At 43.6% G+C, this 16,242-nt stretch overlaps 1 protein-coding gene across 3 annotated transcripts in view; it reads right to left on the bottom strand.

Annotated features, from left to right (window-relative positions):
- Positions 1-16,242, bottom strand: part of LOC146347279 (uncharacterized) — a 275,533-nt gene that overhangs the window by 205,363 nt on the left and 53,928 nt on the right. For 2 of the 3 annotated variants that reach the window (XM_084848122.1, XM_084848121.1), the window contains exons 5-6: positions 3,457-3,543; positions 1,316-1,357 (exon numbers count right to left, since the gene is read on the bottom strand). In XM_084848122.1, coding sequence (XP_084704248.1) covers positions 1,316-1,357; positions 3,457-3,543 — 129 coding nt within the window. The remainder of the gene's footprint in view (positions 1-1,315; positions 1,358-3,456; positions 3,544-16,242) is intronic. The other variant, XM_084848123.1, reaches the window with a different exon arrangement.

The following is a 16,242-nucleotide window of genomic DNA, read 5'->3' as shown; positions in this document are numbered from 1 at the left end:
AATAAATAAATAAAGACATTGTGCTGCCCTTTAGATATTTCCCAACTGCATCAAAGCTTCTTATCCATGAGCTGCTCTTGAATGACATCATTCAAACAACCCAGCCATGTAGATGAGGGATGACTGCATGGGTCTTTCCAGTGGAAATGGCACTAGTTCAGGGGAAGAGAGGGGTGCTGATTCTGTGGGCATCTACCCCAGCAATGTAGCTAGAACATGTAGAGCACCACCCTATGCATGTTTACTCAGAAGCAAGTCCTGCTCTGTTCAGTGGGTCTTCCTCCCTTGTGTTTAGGATTGCAGTGCGTTGAAGATGGCTCCTTGAAACCTTATTTAGGCACCGATGAGCTGCTCATCATCATGCATAAGAGGCTCCCACATGGCTGGGAGAAAATCTGAAGGGCAACTGTCTGCAGAATTGGAACTGAGACAGAATGGCCAACCCTGGATAAAAGGCTATGCCAGGGGAAAGGAGAAGAATGAGAGTCAGTAATAATTTAAGAAGCAGAGCAGTTCATGTCAAAGGAAGCAGTAGCTCTGTCAGACCCAGTTCACTCTCAGGCCCAGAAGCTGAGGGTGAGGCAAGGGCAAAAGGAGCCAGTGTCCTAGTTGCTCAGACCCATAAGCAAGCCTGACCTGGAAATGTTATAGAGCAGGGATGAGCAATATGCGGCCCACGGGCCACATGCCGTAGTAGCTGCCCCTAATGTGCCCCCCCCCAAATCCTATAATATAGAGATTAGGAGAGTATCTTCTGGCCCTCTAGCTTGTTGGGACAATGGGTTTCTTTGTCTACTCATCCTGCAGTTATTTCCCTTGGCCAGAACTGGGTGTAAGTACACAGGCTGAATCCCCGGCTGCCATCTCTCAGGTTTTCAAGACCCACTGTGGGCTGGAGTCCTGGCAGTTTCTACCATGGCTTCCTTCCTTACATCCCAGACCAGGTAAAAGAGACAAACGGGGCAGGAAAAAAGAGGGATTTAAGGAGAAGCACCAAGGATAAATAGGTAAAACCACTCTTTGAAAATCTTACCACATGTGTTACTTCTAGCCAGCATATTTCAGAGAGAGAGAGAGAGAGAGAGAAGCATGTGAGGGTCGGTGGGGGTGCGGGGAGAAGGAAAAGTGTATCATAAATTGGGCTTTTCAAAAATAAATGTGCGTCTTCTGGACATATCTTCTGCAAAGCTCTCTCTTCCAATCTGTGGCCTCACACTGATCAAAGTAATTATGCTTGGAATAAAGAAAGCTCAGTGTTATGCTGTGGTTCTGTAGATCTCAACCAACCTGGGGCTGGCTCCCATGGCTCACATACCTCTAGTAAATTGGACTTTCACGTGGCTTTCAAGTGACAGCTCTGCCAGAGACACAGGAAGAGAAATTCAAAAAGACAGCCATTTAGACATGGCTCTCTGAGACAGGAAGACCTAATATATTAAGTCAAACAAAAGAAACAAATTGGATGGACATTTCGAAGGGCTTCTATCTGTTCCACATTACAACCCAAGGGAATGTTTTAATATTCAACGTATGTTGCTCAGCTTCCCATTCTAAAAGGCCAGGGACAATGAGATGACAATATTTGAGTAGGGCTGATGGTTGATAACATTACTGGAAGATTTTGAGGTGTTCCTTAGATTTTGTCTGTGCATGTTCATAGGTTGGATAGATAGATAGATAGATAGATAGATAGATAGATAGATAGATAGATAGATAGATAGATATTTAAATGATTTGTCTTGCTTCATTGTTAAGGAAGATTATGACATTTGAAGTTCCATGTGTTACATTCAGACATCAAGGGCACATACTGTTGTCTTGAGTTGTGCCAGTACAACTACAAAATTACCTCCCTTGTAAATTCACAAAGACCCAGTTCTGGACATCTTTGTGATAGCATTTCAGACTCCCAGTTAAGCTAGAAGAGGATTGGGTGAAGGAGGGCCGGTGTCAAGGGTAGGCATGTTCAGGCACCTGCCGAGAGCCTACACCTAAGCAGCGGCCCATTGGCCAGATCCCCCTGGACTTGCTGCTCTTCATCTTGCAATGTGGTTGTTTACCTGCCTCTTGCTCTGGCCCAAACAATGGTGGTGAGAAGGAGGAGCAGTAGATACCAGCCACTGCCTACTTGCTCCCTGGCCTTCTGCCTGTCAAGTAAGTGAGTGATAACAATTATGAGAAAAAGGATGAGGAGCAATAGCAGCTGGCAACAATGGCAGTGAGAAGGCTCACTAAAGGAGGAGCCCATTGAGGGTGTCTTGCCCAAGGACCCTCAAAAACCTGGAACTGGCACTGGGATGAAGGTAGGTGCTTCAACTGGATTAAAATTGCTAATTTAATTATGCCTGGGAACAAGTTAGAAGTATGAGATGGAGGCTCTTCACCAGAGCAAACTAGCCTAAGTGACTACATATGCCAGCTGCAAGTGATGGCCATTTTCTTTCTTTTTGTTCATCAGCATCAGCATATCTCAAGGGAGTGAAAATACTGTGTGTTATGTATGTCTGTTTTATCAGTGTTTGGGACAAGAGGCATGTGATTGGCTGATTAATAATTATAGAAGGGTGGGAATGGGGGGGTGGCCATCAAGAGGTTTGAGGTGGGCTGAAAGGATGCATCTCTTGTTGCATACTGATAAAAGAGGGTGGTACTCAGGCAATGAAAACCAAGGTGTAGTTAACTGTAGATATATTCTTTATTTTAGGTCCTTTGATTGAAAAATAAAAGTGAGCAAATGGGTTGGGAGATTTTCTTTCAGCTTTACTCATATAGGCAGCATATTAATCTAGTGCTTTTAGGGACTTGATCCTCTCTATGTATGTAGTATGTATGCATGTACCTGTTTCTCATTTTCTCTTTTTTTAAAAAAAGTGCAGTGTTTTTAAAAAGTATGTTACAGAACTTGAGGTGAGCTACAAATGATTTTTTAAAGAAGGAAATACAAAGATGATCCTTCTAACTTTTCTGCATTCCCCCCACACAGTGGGATTTATTTAAAGTCTAGGAAAATGCTTGTTTTTCTCAGAAAAAGCCTGGCTGCACACAGCCAAAATATATTTAGTTCCGCAGCATCTTTATTCAGAACGAGGTCTGCTAAAATTATACAATTTGCTATGCTAGTTTTGACTGAATATTTAAAACATTTTTAATTAACAAGCATGCTTAGGTGGACAGTTTTCCCACTTCAACTCCACTTGAGAAACTCAGTTTAACTCAACCTGTATACTGAATTCAAGACCAAATGTAACACTGAGCTGCTTGTATCTGTCCGCTAACACGCTGTCCTTCATCAAAGATTACCAAGGCTTCCCATCACGTTTAGAGCGGCTAAGACTTATAATTTAAATTGTAGGCTGGATATTTAAATGGAACCGAATTTGTGATCTTTGTCACCTCATTTCCATGAATGGGAAAGAATATTCTGACACAAAAATTACATACTTAATTCTGCCTCACCTTCTTTGGTGACCTCCATCCCACACTGCCTTGGGTTTATTTCCTCATCCATCAGAGGGTCAAAGTAATTTCTGCTGCATTCATTTCCTGTGGAAAGTACATGAAGTAAGGGTCAGTGATTATTAGAAGCACATGAACCAAAATGTTAATTTTGAAATTCGACACCAGCATGCAAGAGGGGCATTTCTCCTACTACTTTATAAGATTTTTTTTTTAACAAGTCTTCTAAGCTGACTGATTTCATAATTATCATCTAGGGAAAGGTCAAAAAAGGTAATTTTGGAAACAAGTTGAGTTTATGTTACTTTTGCTCAGAAACTAATGAGAAAATTCTCAAATGTAGATGATAGGTTGATAAAAAATAAATAAATAAACCAAATCCTAAACCAAAATTATTCTTGAGATGGGCTTTGAAAGTGACTGTTAAGAGATTGTGTTTCACAGGTGACCCCTTCAATTTTAACAGTTTTAAGTTTCACTACTGAGCTTTCAACATCTGGTGCTTCTTTAATACTATTGTCAACCATGGAAGTGTTTAATTACAGAGGAGATGCTGCAAACGCTGCTTCATTAATCTGAACAGCAATTGTATTAACTTGGGCTCAGCATTCACACAATGATTTTGATGGAATAAAAGTACTCATTTAGCAGTTTCAATTTCCATAGCTGGCTGTACGTAGTGCTCCAGGAACTAATGAAATTTATAAAAGAAAAAGGAAATACATCAGCTGGCACCCAATTGTATCTTTATGGGCTAAACAGGGTTTTTGTTATCATTATTATTTTCCTGTAATGGGTCTCTTTGTATTCTATGGGTTGGATCCAGACTTGTGCTAGATCAACTGCCCCAATGGATGTGGACTTCCCTAGCCCTTCCTTCCTGTGGCAGCCCCTCCAGCCCCCTGAATACACTACACAGAGGGTCAGGAGACCCTGCTGAGCGGGGTGAGCTGTGGTGTGGAGAAGGTGGGTTCCCCAAAAATTGGGCAGAAGGACCTTCTGTGAGTGAAGCTATTCCTCTCATGGAAGGCATATCCTGGATCCAACCCTAAGAGATATGGGGGAGGGCCTGCACCTGATAGTATCCAGTCACTGAGAGTGACTGGATACTGTACCACTGGTACATATACCACTGGTATATGTACCACTGGTACATATGGCCTCTGGCTACAAAGGAAGGGATTATTATACTATAGATTGGAACTACTTTCCTAGAAGGCCACAGCTTTCTGTGCCAGCAATAACTGAATGCCAAGAATTAGATGCATGTACGCTTTCCTCCATGTTGGCCTTGCTTTCCCACCCATGTGGAAAACCCCATTACTGCAGGGGTGGGACATCTAGACACCGGTGCAGCATTGCTGTAGTGTTAGTCCAGCTATTGTTGTGGCACAGGCACATGCTTAAGAGCACCCCGCACAGATGGTGGTGGTGTACCTGTGAAAGACTGTGGTGTCGGGGTACTTTTGAAGCCTTGGACTCCAGATTAGATGACTGCAATGCACTTTATGTGGGACTGCTCTTGAGATTTGCTTGGAAGCTGCAACTAGTGGAGAATGCTAGGTTGCTCAGTGGACCTTCCTTCCATGCACAGATGACTCCTGTGCTGAAAGATCTACACTCATTGCAACTAACTACCAAGACATATGCAAGGTGTTATTGCAGGTTTATAAGGCCCTAAGCAGTTCAGTACCAGGTTATCTAAGAAACTGCTTCCTTCCATATAGACCACCCCAGTCTTTATGTTCTGAGGGATAGGTGTTGTTTATCGTACCACAGTCCACAGCCTGCTGATGTAAACTGGGGTGCTACGTGGAGGAGGGCCTTCTCCGTGGTGGCACCCACCATGTGGAATGATCTCCCCATCCCGATCAGGCGGGCTCCTAGCATGGAATGTTTCTGTCAACAACTGAAGACCTATCTGTTTTCCCAGGCATTTTTCTGACTAAAAGCATTGCAGGCTACCTCTGGTTAGTTTAATGAGATTTTACTGTTTTATTGATTGGTTTTATTGTATTTTTGATGATTCTATTTTGTGAACTGCTTTGAAATTGTGTAAAAAAAGGGGGAAAGAAAAAGCAGCATATACATTTTCTGAAATAAATGAATATAAAGGGATCACAATTTGTCCCCTTTCCCATATCCTGTTCTAAGTTCCTTGGAGCAGTAACCAGTTGTAATTGTAAGCTAATTGGGGCAGTGAGCTGTCTTTTTGCTTGTGTTCCCTCTACAAAGTGCCATTTTACATGATTAGTGATATATAACTAATAATAATTGGTTTTTTTTTATTGTTGGAATGAAATGAAAAGGCTTCCCACACATTAAATGATGTGTTGGCATATACAGATATATGAAAACTAAATACACATTTGGATTTAAAACTAAAGAATGAGTTATAGTTTGCACCTATATTTTTAAGAGCAAAAAAAAAAATGAAAAAAACAAGACTCAAACATGTGACAAGAATAACATATCCAAGACACACTGCAGCAATCCACAGTATATTTGTTTTAGGTTTGTTAAAAAAAAAGGGGGGGGGAGAAAGTAATCCAGGCAGTAGCTGCTTTATAGAGACTAAATGAAACTTTGATATGAAACTAGGTTTAATTTAGATTTCTGGACCAGCACACTTTGACTGTCAGTCTCTGTTCTTTCTATGCAGTAAGTACGAGACCGGAAAATTTGCTTTACCTTGAGGTCTCAATAAAGAAAAAATAAATGAGTTTCATTTTTGTTACTTTATCTGTCAACAACTACTAGGCTGGTATGAATCCTGGCAGTATGTAATCAAAGTCTTATGTACCGCAATAACAGAGCTAGTCTACCTTATTCAGCGTAATTGTTTTCCTCTAGCACAGAGCACTGCAAGAACATGCTCTCTTTCAGATATTGGCAGAATAATTCACTTGGGTGTTAAAGAGAAAATGGTGATGCATATCTAGATAAGAGTCCTTCATAGCTATACATTGTATGCTGCTGAAAAGTACTTGCAAATATACAAAATAGGTTTTGATATACACTGGCCTTGGGCCACTCCTCTGTTAATCATGTTGCACTGTAGTATGTTTTTTAGCCTATACTGGAAAATACAGCAATCTGAATTAAAATGAAATATAGGCAGTGCCATTTATTTTGTAGGAGATGGCACCCAAGTATATTTTCTCAAATAATCAATTGTATGTATGGCAGCTTCTTGGCTGCGGGGTTCTGTGCACGTTGCGACTGAAAGGAAGAGGGGAAATAAAAAGATGAGACTTGTATGTATGGTATAAAACTTGGGCCACATTTATTTAAAGATCTGCAAAGGGGAAAACTTGTGCCGGCCTCTAACCTATGCTGGCAGCTAGCCAGGCAGTGTATTTGGGTGAGCCATCCTGTACCTGCCGAGTGGCATCTGTGAGATCACCATCCCTCAGGACTACCCCATTTGGTGTTGGGAGGCCTTCCCCTGCCACCCCCTCCTGGGGCCACAAAACTCCAAGTGGATGAGGTGAGTTATCCTCAAAGGCAATCCTTGTCTTCCAACTGGGCCGCAAAGCCTTGAGTGGGAAGCCTCAGGCATTACCTACTACCACTGAAAAGGTGCCTCAGGATGCTCACCAACCCTGCCCCCACTGAAGGTGCCCGCACATACCTGCCAATGAATGTGACCAACCCAACAACCAAGACTGAACTAAATTTACCTATGAACAAAACTCACCAAACCCCACTTACAGTGTAGAGTAGGCAAAAACCAAACAAAAAACCATTGCCCTGGCCAATCAGACAATGAGCCAAAACTACCTACTCGGCCCCCAAAAGGGCCACTACCAGAGACTACACTGCATACAGGGAGGGAGGGAGCTGCGCTTCAAAGAGGCCAAGGGGAGGGGCTCATGGACTAATATCACCATGTAAGTTCCTCCCTTCAGCTGATGCCACCAGTTTGAGTATTCTGGTGGAGTTTCCACCTCATCTCCTTCCTACACACATACACACACACACACACACACACACACACACACACAATGTCCTCCCTGCACTTAGGCAAGCCAGGCATGTTTGCCTATGTTACCATTGTAACGTGGAGCCTTGATCACTAGGAGACCATTTTTAGTGGCAAACAGACAGGGCCAGCATCAAGGCATGGGGAAGGTATTCCTCTGCTGAATTGGGATGTATGCAAGCCAACGAGTACTGCAAGCATGATTCCTAGCACTGGATTTCTGTATCCAGCAGCACCAAGAACCATGTGTACACCATCCTTTTGTCCTTGCCATTCCTTTTCTAATACCATATGGTCTCCTGGAAGTCTGCCCCTCAACACACTTTTCCCTTGCTAGATTTGGTGTATGTGTAGAATAGCCATTTTGTACATTCAAGGATTTGGATACAGGCTTATTCATGATTTGAGTAGACCCACTGAAATCAGTGGGACAATTTAATCATGGCTACTGTAAGTCAAATTGATTTCAGTAGGTCTGCTCCAAGCATGACTGACTCTAGGTCCAACCGCTGGCTCCATATGGACCCTGTTACACATACTTCTGAAGTGTTCCACTGATTGTGGTGGAATGTAATGTACTATATTATGTACTACCAGAGGATATTGGATACAATCCAAAATTATATCTAATATCTTGTCTTGCCTCATTGAGACTCCATAAAAAGGCTGCATCATTCTTCTTGCATTATTCTACATTTCTGGCTATTCTGAAGATGCATAATAATGTTTCTTTAAACACATCATTACCTCAACTTACCCACCATCTGTAGACTTAGTTCCTCTTTGAGCTGTTTCTCCTAACATCCTCAGCAATTCTGTATCCCAAAAAGGGCGGCACTGACTTGGAAAGTTACCGTGAGACCTAGGAAGCTCATAGGGTCAGTACTTGCCTATGTTACCATTGTAACATGGAGCCTTGATCACTAGGAAACCATTTTTAGTGGCAAACAGACAGGGCCAGCATCAAGGGTAGGCATGGTTGGGCACCTGCCGAGGGCCCACACCCTGGCAGGAGGGCCTCCTGGAGTTGCTCCTCCTCTTCACCATTGCAACCTCTTTGTTCACCTGCCTCTTGCTCTGGCCAAGACAATGGTGGTGGTGAGAAGGAGGAGCAGGAGATGCCACGGCCTACTTGCTCTCTGCCCATCAAGCAAGCAAGTGGTAACAATGATGACAAAGAGGAGGAGCAATAGCAGCAGGTGACAATGGTGGTGGGAAAGTGGACTCACTAAAGGAGGGGCCATTGAGGATGTCTTGCCCAAGAGCCCTCCAAACCTGGAGCCAGTATTGCAGCCACACTAAGGAGGTTCTGTGTCAAGCAGAACTGGGTTGCAGACAGACTGAGAAGGCTCCTGGGTACCACACATTTTCACGTAGCTTCAAGCTGTCAATCTCTTGGTTTTATTTGGGCTGGTGCTCTTCCCTAGAGCCTGTTTTGTTCCAGCAGGTGGAACAAAAATAAAAACTCTCTGAACCTGTGCAAGGTACCTACCCCTTACCATTGAGTAACTACAAAACATCCAGACACACTGTGTGGAGAGGGGGGGGGGGCTTCTGGATCACACCCAGTATATGGTTACTAGGCAGCCTTGGGTTCCAGCACTTTAAAAAAAAAAGGAAAGGAAATTGACCATGGACATTTAACCCAAGGTCCACCATGTCTAGGGAATTGGCACAGGATCCAAGAAAACGATTCAGTGAATGGAGCCATTATTGATCTGTTGTTTCTTTGCTTAACATCTCCATTAGGCAACCACCAAACGCATTCACTAATTATGTGAATTTATGAATAGATCAGAAACTAATTACTAACTTGCTTTTGGAAATATCTGACAGCATATAACATGCAAATGAAGAGGTCCACTGAGAAATTTGTGTTATGCTTCTTTACGCTACACATATAAACAGGCAGCTAAAATAAATGTTGATACGGTGTTAACATTGTACAGAAGCAGCAGAAGTCAACATCTTTAGCAACTCTTGCAACTGTTTTCTTTGATTTTGCCCTGAACAATTTGGCACCTCCTGAGTTTCTTCTTTGGCTTGTTTGCTTGGAACCCAGAGTCTCAACCTAAAATGTAAATTTAGGTAAGTAATTTTGATCTGTGTTAGGTGACAGATACCCAATGGAGTAAAGAGATGAAGTCTCCAGATGTTAAAAAAAATATGTAGCTTTATTCCAAGAAGTAGTATAATATATATGGGCCTCCTTCAGGGGTCATCATTTCTAAAAGTACCTGCAGAGATCAAAAAGATAGCCTCCGAGATTAATCCTGTGCCTGGTGAAAAACTGGTGTGTGTGTGTGGGGGCGGCGGCTGATGTGTGGGCCTTTGGCAGATGCCCAGCCATGCCTACCCTTTATGCCAGCCCTGACTGCCATGGTCCTGATGAAGGTCACACACACACACACCATGGCTGCTATTTCCCTCAAAAGGAAAACTGTCTTTAGCAGGAATAGAAGTGTCCCTCATAGAGAAAACAGCAGCAAATCTGGGAGTGATCCAGATTGGTGCACAGCAGGAGCAAAGTATAAAATCCTCTGTCTTTCTCTCTCTCTCCCCTCCCCACATACACACACCCCTTGGTGCCAATTCAGCATCACAGCCTTAACATCATGTCTGCTTTGGCCCTTACATTGCTATCCTGTGCATGTCTACTCAGGAGCAGGTCTTCTGGATTTCAACCAGACTTATTCCCAGGTAAATGTGTATAAGATCACAGCCTTGGGTTACTGGCCATTCCCTCACATTATTTAATTTTGCTGATTTGCTGATCTGTGGAGCTCTACTAATGGTAGACAGAAATTTTCAGGTTTTGGCTAAATATTGAGCTTGTAGCCTGAAATGGATGCAAGAGTCATTGCTCTCAAAGTATAAGGCAGGCCACCCTATAGATGCCTTTTGATGGGGTCAGGAGGCAAATTCCTGCCACAGAGTTTCCCAGGCAGTGCAAAAAAGGTGTAATGTCTATAGATACTTATTACTGGCGAATAAATTAAATATGATATTCAGGGTCTTAAATAAATAGGATGGAGTAGGGAACTGGATTGTCCCATTTTGCCTAATCAACAGATCGCCACCTTGGCGTCTGTATCTGATGCATCTATGGCTCTCAGGTTGCTTCTTATCCTGCAAAAACTTTTGTTTCTTGTCTATTGGATGCTGTAACATCTCCTTAAGAAAGGTTTCTCTAAGTTGGCTAGTTGTTGGAGGTGTAGTAACACAGCTAATGCTTCTTTTAAGCAAATGTTTTGGCAATGGTCAGTAGTTGCCCCTTTTGGAGAAAAGGTCATTATATAAATGTATTTTGAATTGTAACTTGCCTTAATATTTACTAATGTACATGCTCTTTTGAATTATCTACCTACTTCCTGGAAGTTAGTTAACACATGGTCAGTGCAAATGGATTCTCCATGCCCTTCTGACAGCTAAAAGACTGATATTACAATACTGGAAGGATAAATGCTTCCCTCCTATAATGCAACATATTGAAGACCTTACAGTGCTTTCAACATTTGAATGGGTGGTGTATAGACACCACCTGCGAATGGATGCTTATTTGGATATTTGGTCTGCTTTCGCTGAAGTTTATGTATAGTTCTTAGAAACCTCTATTGAAACTGATACATTCAAATCTATGTAGCTACATTTTTCTTTCTTTCTTTTCTTTTGTTGAAATTTTATAATAAAAAATAAGTTTTTTAAAAAAGACAGGTAAGATGTGCCACGTGTTACTTGACAGGCCTAAGGAACAATGAGGTTACCTTTTATCTTTGAGTGGACCAAGCTGTCAAGAAAAGTTTCCTTGGAGGTTTTCCAAGAAAGGCAGGAGATGCTTTTGTCAAGAATGCCTTACAGGAAACTTTTTTGTCTTAGTACGGTTCTTTGGGTCAGCTCCCACACTGATCTAGCAAAGGATCCTCATTCCATGGTAGATTAAGTTCATGGGGTTTAATCAAGTTCTAAACTTATTGCTTGTTCCCCTGTCCTCTCCAAGCATGCAAGCCCTGACCAGAGTGAGAAGATAGAGCAGTGTCCTTCATTTGCCTTGTGCTCTCCTTCTGGGCAGTTGTACAAAGGGGTCCAGAGGGAAAGTGCAAGTGAATAGGCTGCGAGGAGGAGGTGGTCCCACTCAGGTTGGGGCACTACTGAGGTATCTTGTCCAAGGGCCCCAAAACCTGGAGCCAGCAATGGCAGGAAAAGTGTCTGACCAAGACATCTTGCTGCCTGAGGCAAAGGACAAGATGGCATCCCCTCTATACCATGTAAAGAAGCTGGCTAGACTGGCAACTGAATTCAACATTAGTAATGAAATAGGTTTCCCCTGCCACCTCAAGCTAGCAGTCTAGCTTATGGGGTCCAGGACAGGCTGTGTGGCACATACATTTCTGTCCTGCAAGAGAGAATGCCCAGGGGGCTCAGGAGGAATGGCAAGCGGCTTGCCCCTGCTGCTCACAGCACCTGCTGCCTGAGGCAGTTGCCTCACTCTGCCTAATGGTAGGGCCAGCCCTGGGCAGGAAGATTTTGGTGTGTGGCTGTTTTTAGATGGATGCATTTGGAAGTGGTACTGTCTCAAGGCCAACTGCACTGTGTGCTTGCCTGGGCACTTACATCTGCTTTAAGCTGTCAGTGTCGACAGGCCGCAGATAGCATCCATGAGCATAAGCAGAGACACAATTCCCTTCTATCTGGATGGCTTGAAAATTATTGTCGTATCCCCGCTTCTTTCCTGCACCTTTCTCCTTCATGGAAAACTGTCTGCATCTGCTGCTGTTCATACAGTTAATGCGCAATTCTTCTTCTTCTTTTTTCCTGCAGGCAGCAGAGGGCATCGTGCCAGTGTAAGACCTGCTGGCATTCGTGAGGAAATGCTGAGGGACTGAATGTATAAGAAAATAGACTTGCTGGTGTTAATTGAGCCCACTAATCAAACCTTATTAGATGATGCAGCTTTGATTAAGCAGTTTAACAATCAAAATAGTAATTCATAAGAGAAGAAAAAACAACAGCTAAAAGATGCTTAAGGGCAAAGGATCACCATGAGGCAATATTGTATTGACGGGGGGGGGGGGGACGATGACGACACCAGAACGGTAGAGACACTGCAGAATTTTGAAATCTATCACTTTGCCAACCTTGGGACAATGTATTCAATGGGACCCATTTAAAGTGAGATGTTTTTTGTTTTCTTTGCTGCCTGAGAATTTTCCTTCACATATTTTGGCTAAATGCAATGCAGAAGAGTGCAAGGAGGTCAGATCAGTCCATCCTCAAGGAAATCAACCCTGAGTGCTCATTGGAAGGACAGATACTGAAGCCGAAGCTCAAATATTTTGGCCACCTACTGCGAAGAGAAAACTCCCTGGAAAAGACCCTGATGCTGGGAAAGATTGAAGGCAAAAGGAGAAGGGGACGGCAGAGGATGAGATGGCTAGATAGCATCACCGATGCAATGAATATGAACTTGAGCACGCTCCGGGAGACAGTGCAGGACAGGAAGGCCTGGCGTGCTATGGTCCATGGGGTCATGAAGAGTCGGACACGACTGAACGACTGAACAACAACAACAATGCAGAAGACAATGCCAGCAGCTCCTCAATAAGAACAAAACCATGGTGCTCTTGGTAAAAACATTTTTCATGTACTACAAGCATGAGGCATAAGATCCGTGGTCATGCTGAATAGTTTAATATAAAGTGAGTGATTAACTGAAAATTAAACCTAAAGCTCCTTGAAAGCGGAGAGTGGTAGTTAGTGTTACTAGAGTGGAGCTGAAATTTTTCTGAAGATGTTTCTCCGAGAAAATGTCTGAGATTTTTCATTTTCTCACTTCACACACTCCCTAAAAAAAGAGGGGCATTTTGCAGAATTTCTCCTCATTATTCTCCACCTTTTTTTGGTGACAGCTACCATTCCCTATTAGCTCACCCACAATGCCCTGGAATGATGCTTCAACTCCAGGTCATTGTGGGGGATGCAAAATGGTGGCCAGGCTGCCAATAAAGTTTCTGCTTAGGAAAACAGAAAGAAACTGTATCAGTGGCACTGCTAATGGTGAGCCCTACCACTGATCAACTGTTGGAGAATTTATGCTCCCCCTGGAGAAATTCAGTGATATGTTCCCCTCAATATTTCTGCCTGCAAATAGGGTGGAGAATTTTGAGAGGGTGTGGGCACATACTGTAACTCTAGTTAGATTACATGGTTGCGTACAGAAAGTTCCAGGTTCAGTCCCTGGCATCTCTAACAGCTTATGCACAGGAGCTATTTATTGCATGCTCGTGATTGGCCACTCATGGAAGTTTGCAGGTCCTTTACATGATGTCATCAACCTCCAAGGTGTCTCCCACGCCTTCCCCTGATTATCTCGCTTTTTTAAAAGATCAGAGGTAATGCGCTATTTAAAATTATTGTGGGATATGATGGGATATCCCGAGTGTGTAAAGTCAGAATTGCACTATAATACTGCCACTAGATGGTGCTGTTTCATTGACCCTTATGCAGCACTGAGGGAAGTTTTCTGTTACAAATCAGTGATTGCCATCTAAAGGAGCCCTTAGTGAATGCAGAAAGACTCCAGGAGAAGAAAGCCTGGTAATGGTTCAGGTTTTTCTCATAATGTAGAGATGCCCTAATTATGTCTTGAAAACAATGGGGGCTGGTGGCTCTGATTTGGTGGGGCTGTGAATCCATACTGGTTTGATGGTGAATCCCAACCATACCAGCCAGAACCTATTTGGGGATAGGGTTCAGCACCTTGGATAGCTCCTTTAGGGTTCTGGCTGGTTCTGACTAAAATCCAGACTGGATTTATAGCCCCACCAAAATCAGAGCCACCATCCTCAGAGCCACTGCTTGGAAAAGACCCCTGTCTAAAACCCTGGATTGCTGCTGCCAGTCAGTGTAAACAGTGGTAAGCTAGATGACTGAACCAATGATTTGACTTGGGACAAGGCAGCTTCCTAAAAGAGCAATATAGAAGCAACCTGAAATAGCAGGTGAATGTGTAAGTAGGACATGAAGGTTGCTCAGGAGGGGCTGGTTGGGAGGGTAAGCTTATTTCCTCAGCCTCAGGTTGGCTTAGAAAACTGACCAACTTATTCCCTATTATTCTGAAAATAAGTCCATTCTTTTCCTAGTGACCTAGATGCTATTTGTCTAGATGCTCTTTGAAAGCACTGAGTGATTCAGTTCTGCTTACTCCTGAGTAAATATGCAGAGGTTTGTACTGCTTACTTTTGAGTGGATGTGCAGAGGCTTGTCTGGCTTACTTTTGAGAAGGCTTAAAAACAGTAAGAATCACATTTTGGCCCCATCCATTCTGTTTGGGCCACACCCACCAATGGAATGCAGTCCCCAAGACCTTCCCCAGACTGAAAGAGGTTCCAAAACCCTATCCTGGGGTGTTTCCAGATGGAGGGTTCTCAGGCATTGTGCAGCCACTCCATCTTTTCTTTCTTAATGGATTTTCCATGGTAAGAAAAAAAGATGGAAGAAACAGTATGAAAACACAGGAGGAGAGTTATGGGTGGAAGACACACACACACCACTCTGTGAATGAGGCAAGGCAATGGCATAATAAAAGCCTTGTCTGGAAGCACCCCTAGTCTAATGGATGGGAGAAGGCAGCAATACTACCTACTTTCTCTCTGTGATCCACTAGGAAAAGGGACCAGTGTGCTTCATCCAGAATGGAAACATGTCTGAGGAACAGCTGGATTTTGTATTTCCAAAATGGAGGGGCCCCAGCATTTTTCCGGTTTGGGGCAGAATCCAATGGGGTGCTTACACCCCCACCGATTCCATTCCACAAGCAGTGGGTCCCACCAATTATGTTGCACAAGCGGGACCCAGTCCTTACGCAAGGGAGATTTAGTGCTTCCTTGGGGAAGCCCTGAAATGAGTGGAAATACTAGCTTCTTGAAGGAGGCAAGTTGGCGAAACTCCCTTATGTGGGCTCTGCCAGCCTGCCTCATTCCAGAAACAAGTGTTTTTCCTCATTATGGGTTGCCCCCAAAGTGCTAAATCACCATTGTGCAATTGGTGGGGGCCACTTGCACAATACAATTGGCAGGGAGTAAGAGAACTGGTCGAGACAAAAGCAGCCCGTTGGATTCTTCCCCTGGTTCCTAGCAATCCTAGAGGCTGCTGCAGGTCCAACCATCATGTGCAAAACCTAATTTGAATGTCTACAGAGTCTCCCCCTGCCCTCCTTCTTGGGATTTAGAACGTGCAGACACTCTGATTTCACCATCAAGTGTGATTTTTTTTTCTCCCCTATCTCCCCCCAACCCTCGCTTCTTGTAACATCTTGCCTGATGAAGATATCTAGAGATCTTTACTTTAGGGCTTGGTGGGCAGAGCCTTGCCAGTAGAACTGAATGTCACCAACCATGTAGATGCTGCTCAGCGAATGGGAGAGGCTTGTTCCCTGCCCTTGTCCATGCACCCCTGCTCAGGGAAGTTTAATGGAAGAGATTAATTATGTCCCTGTAGTTTACCTCACATCCATCATTTGTCTTCATAAGTAGGGATGTTTGAGAATTTCGCCACGGATTCCAGGGAAGCCGAATGCCAGTGCATTAGGCCCCCCAGAATCCATGGCAGAGCGGAGCCAGCTGGGGAGAATTTCGGGGGGGGGAACAGAGCACCTCCCCCCCACCGCGAATGACCCCAGATGAAACGGTGAGTCAATTTCATACATCCCTATTCATAAGTGTGCTCCACTTCTAGAATGATTACATTAATATGAAGCTGCATGCTGCATAGTGTAAAATAAAAATAAACAGTGGAGAAGTGCC

This window comes from Heloderma suspectum, chromosome 4, assembly GCF_057233095.1.
Source record: "Heloderma suspectum isolate Gila_16-S chromosome 4, 16-S_ref, whole genome shotgun sequence".
Taxonomy (NCBI): Eukaryota; Metazoa; Chordata; class Lepidosauria; order Squamata; family Helodermatidae; genus Heloderma; species Heloderma suspectum.
Note: the sequence above shows the minus strand (reverse complement) of the source record. Positions and strands in the feature narration are given on the sequence as shown.